General features: G+C 40.4%; 1 protein-coding gene and 1 long non-coding RNA gene across 6 annotated transcripts in view; one reads left to right on the plus strand and one right to left on the minus strand.

Moving 5' to 3' along the window:
• The window catches only part of LOC117514130 (histone deacetylase 4-like), a 289,818-nt gene extending 274,506 nt beyond the window's left edge, over positions 1–15,312 (plus strand). For 4 of the 5 annotated variants that reach the window (XM_034174429.1, XM_034174444.1, XM_034174460.1 and 1 more), the window contains 8 exons: positions 2,566–2,653; positions 2,764–2,883; positions 3,129–3,226; positions 5,009–5,127; positions 5,339–5,472; positions 7,860–7,944; positions 10,878–11,022; positions 13,435–15,312. In XM_034174429.1, coding sequence (XP_034030320.1) covers positions 2,566–2,653; positions 2,764–2,883; positions 3,129–3,226; positions 5,009–5,127; positions 5,339–5,472; positions 7,860–7,944; positions 10,878–11,022; positions 13,435–13,477 — 832 coding nt within the window. In that variant the 3' untranslated portion in view covers positions 13,478–15,312. The remainder of the gene's footprint in view (positions 1–2,565; positions 2,654–2,763; positions 2,884–3,128; positions 3,227–5,008; positions 5,128–5,338; positions 5,473–7,859; positions 7,945–10,877; positions 11,023–13,434) is intronic. The other variant, XM_034174436.1, reaches the window with a different exon arrangement.
• A 426-nt stretch (positions 15,313–15,738) lies between these two features.
• LOC117514162 lies at positions 15,739–18,005 on the minus strand. Its single transcript, XR_004561821.1, has 2 exons — positions 17,728–18,005; positions 15,739–16,779 (listed from the first exon to the last, which is right to left on the minus strand). It is a non-coding gene; the product is annotated as an uncharacterized LOC117514162 (long non-coding RNA).
• Between the last annotated feature and the right edge of the window lie 580 nt (positions 18,006–18,585).

An 18,585-nucleotide genomic window follows, 5' to 3' on the forward strand; every position in this document is an offset into this window, starting at 1 on the left:
ACACTCAGCCACTTGCAGGTATGTACCTTTTGCTTTGTTGAGCATAAATTCTGCCATGTACACTCAACAAAAATATAAACGCAACACTTTTGGTTTTGCTCCCATTTTGTATGAGATGAACTCAAAGATCTAAAACTTTTTCCACATACACAATATCACCATTTCCGTCAAATATGGTTCACAAACCAGTCTAAATCTGTGATAGTGAGCACTTCTCCTTTGCTGAGGTAATCCATCCCACCTCACAGGTGTGCCATATCAAGATGCTGATTAGACACCATGATTAGTGCACAGGTGTGCCTTAGACTGTCCACAATAAAAGGCCACTCTGAAAGGTGCAGTTTTGTTTTATTGGGGGGGATACCAGTCAGTATCTGGTGTGACCACCATCTGCCTCATGCAGTGCAACACATCTCCTTCGCATAGAGTTGATCAGGTTGTCAATTGTGGCCTGTGGAATGTTGATCCACTCCTTCAATGGCTGTGCGAAGTTGCTGGATATTGGTAGGAACTGGTACACGCTGTCGTATACGCCGTTCCAGAGCATCCCAAACATGCTCAATGGGTGACATGTCCGGTGAGTATGCCGGCCATACAAGAACTGGGACATTTTCAGCTTCCAAGAATTGTGCACAGATCCTTGCAACATGGGGCCGTGCATTATCCTGCTGCAACATGAGGTGATGTTCTTGGATGTATGGCACAACAATGGGCCTCAGGATCTCGTCACGGTATCTCTGTGCATTCAAAATGCCATCAATAAAATGCATCTGTGTTCTTCGTCCATAACAGACGCCTGCCCATACCATAACCCCACCGCCACCATGGGCCACTCGATCCACAACATTGACATCAGAAAACCGCTCACCCACACGACGCCACACACGCTGTCTGCCATCTGCCCTGAACAGTGTGAACCGGGATTCATCCGTGAAGAGAACACCTCTCAAACGTGCCAAACGCCAGCGAATGTGAGCATTTGCCCACTCAAGTCAGTTACGATGACGAACTGGAGTCAGGTCGAGACCCCGATGAGGACAACGAGCATGCAGATGAGCTTCCCTGAGACGGTTTCTGACTGTTTGTGCAGAAATTCTTTGGTTATGCAAACCGATTGTTTCAGCAGCTGTCCGAGTGGCTGGTCTCAGACGATCTTGGAGGTGAACATGCTGGATGTGGAGGTCCTGGGCTGGTGTGGTTACACGTGGTCTGCGGTTGTGAGGCTGGTTGGATGTACTGCCAGATTCTCTGAAATGCCTTTGGAGACGGCTTATGGTAGAGACATGAACATTCAATACACGAGCAACAGCTCTGGTTGACATTCCTGCTGTCAGCATTCCAATTGCACGCTCCCTCAAATCTTGCGACATCTGTGGCATTGTGCTGTGTGATAAAACTGCACCTTTCAGAGTGGCCTTTTATTGTGGACAGTCTAAGGCACACCTGTGCACTAATCATGGTGTCTAATCAGCATCTTGATATGGCACACCTGTGAGGTGGGATGGATTATCTCAGCAAAGGAGAAGTGCTCACTATCACAGATTTAGACTGGTCTGTGAACAATATTTGAGGGAAATGGTGATATTGTGTAATGTGGAAAAAGTTTTAGATCTTTGAGTTCATCTCATACAAAATGGGAGCAAAACCAAAAGTGTTGCGTTTATATTTTTGTTGAGTGGAACTGCAATGCTCTGGTAAAAAAAACCCTCCTATTTCATAGATGTAATTATTGTTCCACCCACAGTATTTCTATGGTCCACCTATTATGCATGGAGACATTTAGTCTTAAAGAAACAAGCCTGAATTAAACTGTTAACTCTTTAAATATGCCTGATATTTACAATGAATGATTATTTTTTATTTATTTAGTTGTTTAATTCTGTATATGTGGCATTTCTGCTGCTGGAACAGTAGTCTTATCAAGCGCAATCAATTAACACCAAGCTTACAAATGCACAAAATGGTCATTTAGCTAAACCTCTGCAGCAGAGACTTATTGTTACCTTGCCAGCACCTGCTAAATTTCCTTTTGACCTTGATAAATCGTATTATGTGTGCAAAACTCACCAGTTTGTGTGTTCCCTTCCCATAATTTTGCACACTCGGGTGGACAGTCCCCAAATTGCATAGTCATGAAGGCAAACACACTAAATTGACAATATATGCTCTTCTTTATGCACCTTTGAAAGATGGTATCCTCAGTCTGCTCTGTTAGTAAATAAGTATGCACCCCTCCCAAGCGTGCCATGGTGTTTGTGCACATTTTAACACACACACAAACCCTTAAAAAATCAGGCCCTTCATCTCTGTATATACAAATACCACTGTTAGAACTGGCTTGTCTGGAGTAGAAATGACGTAAATAATCCATTTTATTTGCACATAACGTACTCTGTACCATTACTCTGCCAGCTGTTTCAGGTACTTTATGTATTTTTCAAATGCCTTTCATAATGTGTTTATAATGCACTATAAAAGCATGGAAAGGTAGCAGAAAGTACTCCAGTGCAGATAGATTTATAACAAGGCGGATGACTCAGTCATTACTGTTTGTTGATGTTTCAGGGGCTTTTGCTATTTCAACTCTGTGGCCATCGCAGCCAAACTTCTGCAGCAGAGACTTAATGTCAACAAGATCCTCATCGTGGACTGGGTGAGTCTGCTGAGAAACTCATCGTGTGATGTACTGTTTAATTATTCTTACGCATTTGCTTGCCCCAATTAACTAATATTTATATATTTAAAAATGCATGTCAACTTCAGGATGTTCACCATGGCAACGGGACTCAGCAAGCTTTTTATGACGATCCCAATGTCCTCTACTTGTCTATTCATCGCTATGATGACGGGAATTTCTTCCCTGGCAGCGGCGCACCGGATGAGGTTTGTGTGTGATTTGCATTGTGGGAAACATTTTACACAGTTTTCACTTTCAATAGATAAAGTATATTTGATGTTTTAATTCTCTCCCTAAAATCCAAAAACCATGTTTTTTTGTTTTTCTTTCTTTTTTTTTTTTTTTTGCTGGCATTAAATCCAATATGAATTTGACTTTTTCAATTTGTAAAATTATTATTATTATTATTTTATTTATTTATTGCTTCTGATTGTTTTGTGTCACATTGCAGGTGGGCAGTGGGCCTGGAGTTGGATTCAATGTAAATGTCGCCTTCACTGGAGGCCTTGATCCACCAATGGGTGACACAGAGTACCTAGCTGCATTTAGGTACTAAATTACAGCTGCAACTAATAATTGTTTTCTTTTTTAATGACTTAATAGATTATTTTTAAGATTATTCTATGTTGAAGTTGTCATTGCTATTTGTTTATCTGTTTGTTTGTTTTGGACACATTATCTCAAAATGCTTTTCCCAGATTTTATTGAAAACTTGTAGAAATACCAGCCTTGGGGAGGGGGATGGCTCATTACATTTTGAGACTGATATGGCTCAATATGCAAATCCAGGATTTTTCTTCTCTACATTTTTAACATTGGCGGGTTTGTTCATGTCATTTTTAGCACTCAAAAGAATAATGCATGTAAAAGTAAGTCCCTTCGGCTGCTCCCTTGTTGGCACTAGGGATCGCCACAGCAAATCCAAGGTGGCTCTGCATGTTGAATTGGCACAGGTTTTACGCCGGATGCCCTTCCTGACACATGTATGTTAATAAAAACAAACAAATAGGCACATTAGGATCATCAATGTCAATGGATGTGTAATTTGGTGTAGAACCAGATAACAAAACAGATATGGCTCAAAATACACGTTTGCGGATTTATCCAATGACTGGCAACAAATAAGCTCAGGATCATACATCTATCGCCAACAGGTACCTAAGACAATGAGAACCCTGTGGTGGCCATGAGAGGCCATAACAGGTCCAAATTATGACAACAGTAGCAAATGCATCAAACACACAAAAAAAAAACCTCTCCTGCATCAAAACTGTAGCTGTCAAAATAACACGTTAATTTAGATTAATTACATCACCATCATGTGTGAAATGTTTAAAATCTAAATGAATCGCACTTTGATCTTTGTCTTGATGTCTTGATGTGGTGGATAAATAGTGTTTTTTGAGAGTAATAACTGGTTTGGATGTACATGAATTTGGACACTTTTTTGCACTGTTTAAACAACAGCACCAGACCACAATTTTTATTTTATTCTTTCTTTCTTTCTTATTTTTTATGGCACCAAGGAAAGATAAGGCTGTTTGCACAACTACAGTGCAAAAGCTTTATGTTGTTCTCTGACATGAGCAATAAAAACATAAACAGTAAAAATGACAAACTAACTAGTTTCCTGCTGGCCAGTGACACATGTATGTGTAATCTGTGTTAAATACTTTTCTTATATAAGTAACAGATATCGATGTTTCTCAAATGTTGAGGGTTTTGTGCGTTTTATGGATGTTTTGCTCTGAAAAGTTGATTAGGCTTTAGTAATCTTTAGTTAACAGCCACACAGAGCTCTTACATGCTTAAAAAAGTGTAAAAATATTTTTGTCATGATGTTTTTCACCCAGATTTTTATGTTTAATGAGCAGATTCAAAAATGATATGGTCTTGGATCAAATAAAATAATTATTAAAGGGGTCATACTCTGCCAAATCAGTCTTTATCTTCCCCTTACATTTTCATGTGTTTGATAATTTATGTTCAGCATCTCAAAAGTCCAACAATTAGCACTTTAGCACCATTTATGACTGGCACAGCTTTTTAAGACCTCTGTGTCATATCCAAAATATTGGATCAGTGCAACCCAGTTGATATATTTTATACTTTTACTAAGAAGGTTTTCCCACCTTTCTAGTCAGTGTCTAACTATTAATTTCTGCCATAAAATGGTGGATTGATTGTTAATTTGTCCATTAAAGCTTTAGTCAGAAACTTTCATCCTGAGGAAACATTTTTGCTTTCTTAGAATCAATAAGAATTGCGCTCTTTGAGGTGTCTTCACTGACAGTTCAGTTTTTTATAGATCACCTTCTTGCTGCCCCTCAGGTCAGTGGTGATGCCCATCGCCAATGAGTTTGCGCCAGACATCGTCCTGGTTTCGTCTGGGTTTGACGCAGTAGAAGGTCATCCTCCACCGTTGGGCGGCTACACACTGACGTCCAAGTGTATGTACACACAGTGGTCTGAAATGTGTCAGTCAACAAAAGCCACTAAAATAAATAAAACACCCACATTGGTTGCAGTTTGATTTATAAATAGAAGCCAGCTGTGAAAGATAAAAATGCACTTTTGAAAGAAGTATGAAAATGTGCCCACTGCAGTGCTTTGCAAACATAGACTTATTTGCTTTGTTTTTTGTTTTGTTTTTTCATGCAGGCTTTGGCTATCTAACAAGGCAGCTGATGACCCTTGCTGGAGGAAGGGTGGTCCTGGCTCTGGAGGGGGGTCACGACCTCACTGCCATCTGTGATGCCTCGGAGGCCTGTGTCGCTGCCCTGCTTGGCCAGGAGGTAAGAAAGTCATCCCACCAAAACATCAGGTTAATGAGGTAAGAAAAAATAGGTGTTAACTTTCAGTCAGGTGGTTCACATCTCAGTGATCAGGGGCCTCATGTACAAAGACTTGCGTGAATTTCCTACTGAAACATGGCATGCGCCAAAACCCAGAAATTGGCGTTTGAATGCACACATGCCCAAATTTACCCGCACTGGTTTACGTTCGGATAAATTACACAAATACACTATTTACACACAAGCAGCTACTTAATTGCCCCTTTTGAGATTAATAAAGTTGTTTGAATGATTAAGCAGCCGCCATCGTGCACCGTGCCAAACACCAGCCTGATGCGCATTTGCGTGTCACATATGATGTGAACATGTGTGCAGTCAGTAGCTCCGATTACATGGAAACCAGCTCTTGCTGGAAATGGCAATTTGGAATGGGTTGTATCTGGATGACATTCGGATGATTGCATTCCACACAGCTGGCTCGGCTCAAAGTTGACTGGCACACTCCTGACTGATCGGCCAGCTCACACTGAAATGCCTCTGTTTCCAGGAAGTGCAGCACGGTCAGCACCTGTGTGGGCACAGGCAACCACCTGGCTCGTTGCCGTATTGCACTCTGGGATGGCCGCAGTTCTGCAAGCAACTCCAGTATCAATGGTCTTGGTAATCGTCATTGGCTTATGAGCCAGTTGTCAACATTTGCAAGTAAATCCTTGCATTCCCCGAATACAAGCTCACGTCTGATTCCACCATTTGCAAGGTCCTCTAACAACGCTAATGCAGCTATTGTTAATATGCCATTTTACGCATCACTTTGTGCATGCTTTTATGTTCACCTGTACAATTGCAAACACGTGGGTGTGTTTATTGTTCATAATTGTGTCTCTAGTGTGCACGTCACTCTGATGACTTCATGTTTTCACGTTATTAATGGTTCCCAGCATCCGCTACGTGTCTGCAGTGGACCAATAGTTGTAGAAGCATGTGTACACCAGCCAGGATTTTTGCATGGCGCACAAGACATTTCCATGGTCATTTCACTTTTGATACATCTGTACATTGGCGTGGAGACAGACGTACGCCATGCTTTGTACATGAGGCCCCTTGGTCCTTTAGCAGTCAAAAGTTAATCTACCCTAACCTTACCAGAATTCCAAGAGATGTGAAAAGATTTAAAGATTTTCAGTGTTTTAATCCTGTGATCTTATAAACAGTACAGTGGAAAAAGGAGGAACAAAATTAATGGGAGAAAAAAGGAAATTGTACACTATGTTGCTAATATCCTGTGAATTACACTTAGTATATAGTACCACAAGTTTTTTAAGATTTAAGGCATAAAAAGAATTTTCTTTGGCAGCACTATGAATTTATTTATTAGCCTTTTAAATAGATGATTCATAATACGACATAACCAATACAATCAAAATTTGTGTTGTCAAGAAAAAGTAACAAAAAGTTCCCCTGAAGGGAAAATTTTCAGTAGAACAGGCGGCCTTGAACTACTTACAGAAGTGACAGTTAAGACCAATACAGTCTATGACAGTGATGTCATAGATCACATGGGGGCTTCCCCAGACTTGTACGAGGTATTCTAGGAAGGACACGGTGACAGCCAGTTAGAGTAGAAAGGTACCGTGATGGCTGATCTCTTTCTTTGGGTGCTAATCCAACATGGTGGAAAACACTCCAAAACTGCTGTGTTTCGGTGTAAATCTAAGATGTTTCTTGTATATTATGTAAACGTTTGCAAAAAATAAACACTTCTTAAACTAAAAACACTGTTATTGTAACCTGATAACACCTCTGAATTGATTAACAAGACATCTCATGGATGTCGGCATACACGCTATGTGCATGCAAATCACTTGCGGTCAGAGGCAACTTCCAGTCTTGTCAAAAGCTCATGCATGCGCACATGCACACCCTCTAGTAGACGCCGTTAACAGGTAAATAAAATATTTGTTATGGAATTCCCCCAAGATAAATATGTTCTCTTCATTAAAATGAACTGTAATTTACAAGATGTTTCTAAAATAAACCTCCATTATAATGCTTGGACTTCAATAGAAACAAAATTTTGCCAGTTGAGTGAAATTTGAGTGGTCCTACAGCTTTAAGTAGCTTTCACTTTTAATGCAATACACACATAGCAGAAGAACTGAGAAAAGTACATGTAACTTTCTGCAGAAAGTTTTTTTTTTATCACCATGTGCAAAAAAAATAAAAACTATGTGGAAGAGGTGATTTAATTTCATTAATAAATAGGAAAGCATTTAAAAGAAGTGAAGAGTTGTGAAGAGAACTGTTTTACAAAAAATACTCAGGCTGCCCTCTTGTGGGCATTGTTAAAATATTCTTTCTGATTTGTGTTTGTGTATGTCTGTGTGCAGTTGGACCCACTGCCAAAGACCGTCCTTGAGCAGAGGCCCAACCCCAATGCTGTTCGCTCCCTGGAAAAAGTCATAGAGACTCACAGTGAGTTCACAAGCACACAGAAGGAAGACAGAAAAAACAAGTCTGGTCCTATGATTATTTTAAATCCACCCATGACAAGCATCCTGCCTTGAACAGCAGCAATGAAACATTTTGACATGACTGACTCCCCAACCAAGGTGTGATACCCCTGTCACACATACATCGATTGAGGCTGAATGGCATCAGAATGACACATCCAGCCACAGTTGGGAAGTATTAAGATGTGGTCTGAAGATGGACAGACAGCAGTCTCTGAGCAGTCTATATAGTTGGTCCCATTCGCTCGGCTATGTTGCACAGTTCAAAACACTCTTGACACTGTCGAGATGGGCTGCACCTCTGACGGCAGTCTATGTGCAGTTTGTGCGCCATCTGATCACAATCTGCATATTCTGTCAGCATCATAACAGCATTTGAAATGATCTGATCGCAGTTGATTGACCTCTGAGATGGATCGGTCACGGCAAAGCCTGCCGGCATGTTGTGCCATATTTGAGCAAAAAAAGAAATTAAAGTTTGCTGGAAAGGCTGTGTCTGATGAATGATATGCACACGGGAAAGCTTGGCCCACTGCCAGCAAACTTTCAGCAAACCACAATTTTCCTACCCTCAGCAACCAAATTACGTGGATTGGGGATCAGTGTTTATTAGGTTATATATTTTACACCCATGATAAATAGAAATGTGTGTATTTTTTTTTACTAGTTGTTGCTGCAGACAGAGAGAGACGGAAGAAAAGTCCCGTTCACACATGTCCTACAAAAAGCGCACATGCACAGCCATGTGGAGTCTGTGGTTTGTCATCAAACCCACATGGGCTTGGTGATTTTGATTGGTTAGGATAATGCCGTATTTTCATATGCAAGTTGCTTTGAAATGCAAGTTGCAGGACCAGCAAAACAAGTTTAAAAAAATGGAAAATATGGTGGAGTTTACATTTAGCATGATTACTCAAACCCTTTGAATGTTTTACAGCCTACTTTAGAATCACAAAAAGTAAATTCTTTATTCTTTATATTTTTATTTGACAGGGACAATGCACACTGGTTGAGCTTTTCTAAACAAACATCATCTAAAATACAAATTCATTTACATGAGAACATTTCATCTGTAAATTACAGTGCAGTTCAAAAGTTAATCACTCACCCATCTCATTCATTCACACTCTCACACATGGGTGCAGTTTTGGTTTATTTTAAGCCAAGATTTAAGTTTGGATGAGAACAATTTAAACTTGTCTGATGGACTTAAGTTCCAGAGTTTACAGGCTTTATAAGAAAAGGCTGACTGTCCAAATGATGTTCTACACTTGGGGGTTGTGTACTTGTGGTTTAAGATGCCTTGTGTTGTCCTACTGCTGCTTGGTCTCTGCACAACTGTACTGAGTGATTCTGGAACCAAATTATGGTAACATTTGAAAAATAATTTGAGAAAGCACAAATTACTGAAACTATCAAAACTTAATAAATTATACTTGTTGAGAATTTGACAGTGGTGAAAACAGATTTTTCATAGCTTGATTATAAAGTGAACCACTGTGCTTTGTAGCTGAGGGAACTGCCTGGGCCCATGCTGTCATGCAGTAGGATATATGTGAAAATCATCCCATGCATGTACAGCAGGGCCGCCTGGTTTGGAATGTAATGTCTGATAAGTTTAAAACAATTTAGGTTTCTTTGTATTGTTTTCGATATCTTCTTTATGTGTCCATCAAATTTTGAATCAAGAACTAAACCTAAATATTTAATTTAATTTACCCATTGTATTTTGTCATTTTGCAAAAGTATTTGAAAATTCTGTTCTAAATTTTGTACTGATTTGGAACCAATTCATTTTTGACAAGCCACAGACTAATCTTAGCCATGCATGCAGATAAAACTTCGCAGCTTGCTCCGGTGTCTTTGCAGGAGAATAAAAAACAGCGTTGTCCGCATGAAGTTGACAGCGGACACAACAACAAATCAAAGGCAGATTATTTATGAAGAGGCCAAACAGCAGTGGTCCCAGTATGGAGCCCTGGGGTATGCCCATCGAGATGTTTATGAGAGATGACTTTTCCTGGGCCACTTTCACACACTGTTCCCATTCCTGAAGAAATGAGGCAAACCACCGCACTGCCTCAGAGGAGAGTTTAAATAAAGGCATTTTGACTAAAAGGAAACTATGACTGACTGTTTCAAAAGCTTTTTTAAGATCGAGAAACACAGCTCCTACCACCTCACCCCTGTCCAAGGACTTTATATTTTCTATGAAGTAGCAGTTTACAGTCTCAGTGGAACAACCTGATCTAAATCCAAACAGCTGTGTAATCTATGATTTGTGATACCATCATGATATTGTGGCAGTTTTCGTGATGGGAAAACCATGACATGACACCCCGCATTTCATGACAGGAGCATGAAATGCAGGGTGATGCAAGGGAGTGGGGGGTCTGTGGGGTTATTGTTAGGGTTAGGAGAAGGGAGAGGGTTAGGTTATGGTTAGGAGAAGGGTTAAAAATAGTAAAATTAAAAAAAAACATGTCACAAAAATGTGACTCATTTTGTGATAGGAGCTCGAAAAAAGCATGAGACTGTGCTGGCAGATGCAGTAGTGCATGATGGCAATGCATGCATTCGATCTTATCTAATCCCATGCGGGTCTGCTCCACTGTTTGAGGACCACTTGTATGTGTTCATTCATATCAAAAGTCCAAAGGACATCAACAAATTCTTCTAGCAAGCAAGATAAGAAAGGAATATTTAACTTGGAAAAACAAGGTGATTACCAAACTTTCATGAGTTCAGTGGGTGTTCATGTATGTTTCTGTCAGGGTAAAGTTTGTAATGCTTGAAGACTTCATACTTTGGCACATTCCTCTTTGTACTGTTTTCTGGTACTGTGTTTATTCAGTTATTCATCCACACTTCTTTCGGCCCTCCTTCTCCTCTCAGGCAAGTACTGGCGTTCAGTGCAACGCCACTCACCGCGACTTGGCCTCTCTTTGCTGGAGGCTAAACGAGGAGACTCTGAAGAGGCTGAGGCGGTCAGCGCCATGGCCTCACTATCCGTGGCCAACACAAACTCCATGGATCACAGGTAAGAATCTAATCTCTGTGTTTAAATGTGTAAACCCTTTTAATTTTTACAAAATTGACAATATTTACTTTTTGTTGAAATGTAGTTATTGTCATGCACTTTTATTTCTTTGGTAAATCCCTAAATTACAGCAAATTTTATTGCTGGTAAAGTTTTTATTTTGGGGGAGATTCCATGGCACATATAGTGAATTTGCTCCATTCATGCTGCATTTGTTGGAAACTGGCAACTTTCCTGACTTCCAACTAGGAAAAATACCTGTAGAGTCTCATAAAACCACTATAAAATATTAGTCTTCGCCCTCCCCTGACTCATTTTGGCAATCACAGTAAAATCCTTGTAATTGTAATCACCAGCACACCTGGGTGTTGTCTTTCCTGTCCAGCAGATATCCAGCAAAATCTTCATATGAAATATATTCGTATTTTATCCCACATTCTTCCAAAAACAATCTCTTCTTTTCAGTGATTACTGGCTGTATCTGTCACTGGTACAATAGGGCAGCACAGTCTCGTTTGAACCCCTATGTGATATCGCAGGATTTGACCACATATGGGTACAGCTGGCACGAACATGGCAGAGAACCCCCGTGCGGAGTGTGGGAGTTTCACCACAAAACTTTCAGCCCGGCTCTGTAAACTGAAAAGCATACTCGCTGTCACCTAGCGGACCTGCCGGTTTAAGACGTGATGGTTTAAAATGGTTTCCGCTCAAACCCCCATCCTCCGAAAGGTTTGTGCTGACACTCGCACACTCCGGCCAGGGATTAGTCTCTTCCCACAAACAATTCAGTTCAATTCTAACGGGAAAATGGTGTACTGTTTTGTTTTTGTCTGCAATCACCGAAGCAGTTGCGAAAAGTGCAATTTTTTCAGTTCCCAGTGGAGAAGGGAAGACGAGGAAAATGGGAGAGGTTGTGTCAGTAAGTGTTAGCCTACACACCAACCAGAGTAGCTGCGTTCCTGCGCCTGCACAACTGCCTCGACACATTTGTGCTCCGGGTCATAAATAAACCGCAACACGTCCACTTTCCACTGCATCGTCACTTTTTCTTTGCATTTTCACTTTGTTTGCATGTAATTTGCCCAAAAACTCAGAGAAAGTGGTGTGTTTCTGTCCCCGGAAGTAGAGAAATCATGGGCGCAATTTGGTGGGGGATAGGGGGGACATGCCCCCCCCCCCCACCTTTTCAACCAGGGGGGACAGAATATGGTATGTCCCCCCCACCTTCTGACATATATGTGTATACTTGAAACATGCTATGCCAGTCTTATGTGCAAACCATGTTAGTCTTATGTGTAAAACCATGTCAAAATAGTATCTTTGTTTCTGCAAGTTTGTATTTTTAGCAGCATTGACTTTTTTACAACACCTGTTTCTTGTTTGTCACATTCAGAATTTTCTGGGAATGCATTTGCCCAGATTTGAAACCAAAAATAGTTGCCTCTAGGGACTAGTGTCTACACATAAGTATCAATGGACCATATGCTAATTTACTAAATTCTGAAAGTTAGAAAAGGAAATCAGAAAAGCTATCTGGAACCTCAGAAAGCCCATTTGCAATTATTGCTTGATCTCCAAAATCAGTCTATGCAAGCGAAATTATGTTCAGTATGAGTGTTGTCATTAGTGCCACTTCGAAAATTAAATTCATGATAAGTAATTTATCCTAAACTTATGATCTGTTGTTTTTTCAAACTTATGCAAAAACAAATCTTGAGAAAAAAAATACAGTATGCAATAGTTAATAAATTATTAAGAGCCTGTTCTTTCATATTTATGAATACATTTTACCACATTGCAGTTGTTTTTAATGAAAACTCAACCTATCATTCTTTTTGAGTTCCACACGTGGTGATACCTTATTTACACCAGGATGTTAATAAAATCAATGCTGGCTATTCTCAGAATAAAGTACTTATATTCACAGTTTCAAATTGCATAAGTCAAATGGTGTCCACTTTATGGTCTTCTCAGAACATTCAAATTACTGTTCTGGATGCTCAGAATGCATCTGAGCTTATGTAGAAACTAAAGCGGCCCCCAGACCCCCGGCCTATGGGCTTCGGCCCTGCAGGCCTCACACTTTGTCCCCCCAATTTCTAGTTCTAAATTGCGCCCTTGAGAGAAATTACGTCATATGCATCATATTTTATCCCTTTAGCGCCCACCCTCAAACAAGACTGCGCTGCCCAAATGTATGTACTTTCACACTTTCAGTCACAATTGAAGGTCTGTGTTGTTTCTTTGGCTCCATGATGCTAACATATTGTAGAACATCCCAAAAAAACATGTTCCTCAAAAGGAAATGACAGCTGTTTCCGAGATACTCTTCAGTGTCAGAGTCAAAACAGACTAGGAGTATGTCTGCAGTTTTCATGGTCTTAACTGTTCGTGTCTCTTGTGTCCCAGCAGGCCAGAGGAAGAACCCATGGAAGAGGAAGAACCACTGTAACGGAAACCAACATGTGGGTGTCATGTTGTTACCATTGACCTCTCCGGAGGATGCCTCTTTGAGCTGCGAAGAGCCTCAATCGATCCCTTCATTTAGTCCCCTAACCCCACTCACCACGTCAATCACCTTGATTGACAGTGCCTCGTCCAACGAGGGAGAGGGGGTGGGCTCAGCCTCAGAGTAGGGAGCCAATCAGGAGGCAGAGGATAGAATTGGGAAAAAAATTCAAATCAAAGCGTTGCTTGGCTGCACTCGCCTGGAGACACTCTTCTTTTGTCAGTCTTCGCACTGAATCGTTAGCCATCTGTGGCTAGCCAAGTGACCACATCTGAAGGCTCCGTGCGAGCGTGGACGGTGGGCGAGTCCTGACTTGCCTTATAAAGGCGTGTTAACACTTCTGTGCAAAAAACTATGGTGCTTTACACAGCTGCCCGCTGACCACCTCTGGACAACAGGGACAGCAGACATTCCCAGCTGTCAAGCACAGCTCGCGATTTTCTTTTCTCAACTATTTTTCTCAACTAAACAAAAAGGCATCACAGCAGTTGAGAAAATATCTTACAAGATAATGTTCACTGTGGACCATTGGTTGAAGTGTAGTCAGCTTTGACAAAGATTTGACGATCTCTTGGGGACACGGTGGCTCCATTGGTTCAGCCCATCGTCGCAGAGCGTTGACAAAATGTGAGGAGTGCCTTGGTGAAGAGCCGAAGGATTTCAGGATTGTTCAGGAAAAGATTGCCTTAAGTTAAAAGATTTTTCTCACTACAGAAGCGGTGCAAGGGTGGGAGGTGGATAGTTTCAAGTCACTGACGACAAGAATGATGAAAAAACAATCTTTCAGCATGTTTACGTGGCGCACAGTGCAGACATCATTTATGTCTCTCGTGGCCTCTCTTGAAGAGTTACTTTACTTTTGGATGGATCTATTTTTGGGTACAGAAAGAAAAGGCTTTGTAAAGGTAGTTGCCATCCTCAGTTGAAAAACGGAGCAAACATGGAGAGTTTGATTATGGAATTAGACTGAGAACTCTCAAATAGTTTAGCCTTTCATGTAGCCTCCCTTTAAGCGTAAACCACATAAAGCATGCATTTGAGCGAGCAGAGATCGGAATTTTTTTTTTGCAAGATTCTGAATGTTATCCAAAAGAAAAGCCAAAGCATGCATTTGCGTACACAGTAGTACTTCCACACCATGGGGCGATAAACATTTCCTGCCTTTGTCAATACGGTTCCCAATAACCAGTTCAATGTTTACTAATGAAACTTTTGAAAGATAAATTTTTTTTTTCCTTTTTCTTTTCGTCTGCAATGATTGCCCTCCAATGTTTTGCCACTTGGCAACTACCTTGGTTACCAGTTTGAGCTAAACATTACTCATGTATATTGAATATATTTTGAGAGGCAGTAATGGAGTCCTGCCTGTGTGTAATTATTATTACATGTATGATTTTCACATCGAGTTGTCAGTTTCCAATATCAAACCTGCTGGGTAAACATTTCCACTTTTTTTTTTTATTGTAAAAGATTATTTTTCTAACTTTTTATCCATTGTTTGTTCTGTGTTTTTATCCATTTTTCTAGATAGTTATAGGGCTGCCATTCACATACTTTGTACTATTGCCACATGGTCAATACTTTTTCTTTCTTTCTTGTATTTATCAAAAAATAAGGAGCAACATTTCTTCTATGGCACTCAGACTTTCTGCATTTCCATCAGTTGTGTATTTATATCATGTACTGTTTATAGGAGATTTGTATATGAAGAATTTATTAATGTACTCTAACTATGACAGCTATGATATTGTGAACGATAAACAGTATGGTGTACGATATTAACTCCGTGGACTTTTTTTTTTTAAAAAGCGCCATATTTAACTCGTCATTGGCCGCACTGTTTGATGTTGCCCTAAATGACGTGGCCACACCGCAGCTGAATTTTGAACACCTTCAGAAGAGACAATTGATCACTCTGTTGCCTAATTGACATGTTTTCTTTAGTGTATGTCTGATATGCACATACCTATCTACTGTGATTACATCCCTGCACACATCCAAAAAAAAAAGAGGTTTCGATGCCCTTTTAATGTACCTTGCTGACTTTTTCACACAAGAAAAAGAGGAGTTAGACTTTCTATCATGTTTGACTATTTCTTGCATCAGTGTCTCCTTCGCTATACCTGCGAGAATTTAATTTAAAGATTGGCTCCTTTGTAACTGTTCAAGCACACAAACAAAAAAAGACCTCCATGTTCCATTGCTATGGTAAATGCATGATTTATTTTCCAGCTGACACAGATGCTCGAAGCGCTTTATACTCACACACGCATGCATACGCTGTTGCCCTCAAGTGCACGCTGGGAACAACTTGGAGATAAATAATTATTGGTTAATTTCATTTTGCCCAAGGGAATCTTTGTGATTTTTTTTCTGATCAGGGAGTTGAACCGATGATCTGCTCCAGCATCCCTAACCTTTAGTTTGAATCAGTTGAAACTCAGTCACTACAGGAAATTGTGATTGCAAAACTGGTGCACTTTCATGTAAATGTGTCTGTGCACTCTTGAAAATTTAACTTTTAAATTTTAACTTTTCGATTGTTTCTACATTGATTTATAAGCTGAACTTGTGAAAATAATTCCAAATCATCATCACAGCCAATCATGATTCTCATGATTCAGCCATTCAAAAATTTGAGAATTTGTTTCCCTCTACAAGCACTGTGCATCAAAATAGAACATACATCCATTTTTTTGTACACAGCTCCAACAATTTCAATTGAATAATTTTTTTGTGTGTTTTTTTAGCTACATGGAGGCTAAAAGCTTTCAAACTCAATGTTTCACACATTTCATGTTACCAAAGATTGATTTTTTTTTTTTTATCTCAGTTTGAATGTCTACTTCATTCTCAGAAGAGTTATTCCAAATAACAAGAAAGACTTATTTAAAAAAAAATTTCTGGTATCTGATTGTCAGTTGGTCAAAATTTGCATGCATTGTGTTTTTACGTCATAAAACACGTTGAGTCTTAAGCAAGGTTTTTTTTTTTTAATACAAAAATTAGGTGGAAATTTGGTCCATTCCTCTGCATAGAAGTGGGTTAGGGTTAGTGGTGTCAGTCAGATTTGCAGGCCTCTGTGTTTGGACACGTTTGTTCTGTCCACAATTTTGTGTGGGATCTGGATCAGGGCATTGCCATGGCCATGCTAACACTTTCGCTTTGTTCTCTGTCAGTCATTGGGTCACATCTTTGGAGGTTTGGGATCCTGCTGGGCGACCTAGTTGTGACCAATATGAGGTCTGTTAGAAAAGTATCAGACCTTATTTTTTTTTTTTTCAAAAACCTGATGGATTTGAATCACATGTGCTTGCATGAGCCAACCTTGAACCTTCGTGCGCATGCGTGATTTTTTTCACGCCTGTCGGTTGCGTCATTCGTCTGTGAGCAGGCTTTGAGTGAGCACTGGTCCTCCCCCCTTGTCTGATTTTCATTGCGAGGAAAATGTCTGAATGATTGGAGCAGCGCTGAATCAAATTTTTCCAGAAACTGTGAGAGACAGCCAAGTGGAAACCATTCGGAAGATTCAGACGGCTTTCGGTGGCTTTTCAGTCGAGTGACTATCCGAGAAATTGTGTAAGAGCTTTTACATGTCACAACATGTCCTGTGAGACTTCCATCACGGAGGTGCTTTTTGTTCTGCGCCATTAGTGGCTCCATCCCTCCGCACAAACCCTCCGCATGTCTTTCATTACAAAATCTTCTTTCACAGTGGAATGTGCCAAAAAAGTGCTGATGTCCACCTCTTCTGCAATTTCTCTGGTAGTCAGACGACGTCCCGGATCAACACAGCGTTCACTTTGGAAATGATCTGGTCGTTTCAGCCTGTCGATGGCCTCCGCCATTGTGCGCCATCTTTAAACTGGTTGTAACACTCCTTAATCTGTGTGATGCCCATAGGATTGTCACCGAAAGCCATCTGAATCTTCCCAATGGTTTCCACCTGGCTGTCTCTCACAGTTTCTGGAAAAATTTGATCCTTTCCTCGAAATGAAAATTCAAAGAGGGGGGAGGACCAGTGCTCACACAAAGCCTGCTCACAGGCAAATGACGCAACTGACAGGCGTGAAAAAAATCACGCATGCACATGAAGGTTCAAGGTTGGCTCATGCAAGCACACGATTCAAATCCATCAGGTTTTTGAAAAAAAAAAAAAATAAGGTCTGATACTTTTCTAACAGACCTCGTACTTAATGTTCGAGCTGATGACTTGGGGTGTAGCATGAGAATCTCTGGGTAATGCTCTTTGTTCCCGATGCCACTTACTTTATGGATCGCACCAGTGTGGTGCTGCACACCTTCCTTTCCTCTAATGCCCCCACATTTGTAGATATGTCTTGATGAGCACTAGAAGTTTATAGATTATTATACAAATAATGAATGTTTATGAGTTCAATGGTACAAATATTTCATGAGGTGAAAGCTTTCACCGAATTAAATATTTGTTCCATTGAAAGAATGTAAAAACATTCATTATTTGTTTTATATAACAGCTAAAATAGATCCTTGTCATTTGACATTTTATTAATTTATAAACAACAGAAAAGGGACTTACATTTTGGTGTTCCACTGCTGCTAAAGTCCAAATTGTAACGGGTAGTCCAGTAATACTGTGCACTGACTTCGGACTTCCATAAAAAAAAGAAAAGAAAAAAAAGAGACTGTGTAGTTCCTCTGTCAGCTCTTCATGCATCCAGATGGCTTACAGCGGAGTGGATTTTGTGTGTGTGTTACAAGAATTAGCAGCGTCAGTTAGCTCAATCACATCATCGCGTCATTGTCCCCTGCGCATGCGCGCACACACACACGCAACCGGGTCAGCGCTTGTGCATGCGTGTACTACCAAAAAAAGAGTGTACATCCTTAATGCAGTGAAAAAAAAATCACGTCAAAAATTAGTCCAGCTTTTCATTATTTCTTCCTGCTAACAGCCTCCAGACAGCACAGTGGATCTGTTTTGTGTGTGTGCGTGCGCGTTGTGTGTGCGAGCGTGTTGTGTGTGCACGCGCATGTGTGGGCGTGCATGTGCATGCGTGAGCACACGAGGA

Source organism: Thalassophryne amazonica, chromosome 1 (assembly GCF_902500255.1).
Source record: "Thalassophryne amazonica chromosome 1, fThaAma1.1, whole genome shotgun sequence".
NCBI lineage: Eukaryota > Metazoa > Chordata > Actinopteri > Batrachoidiformes > Batrachoididae > Thalassophryne > Thalassophryne amazonica.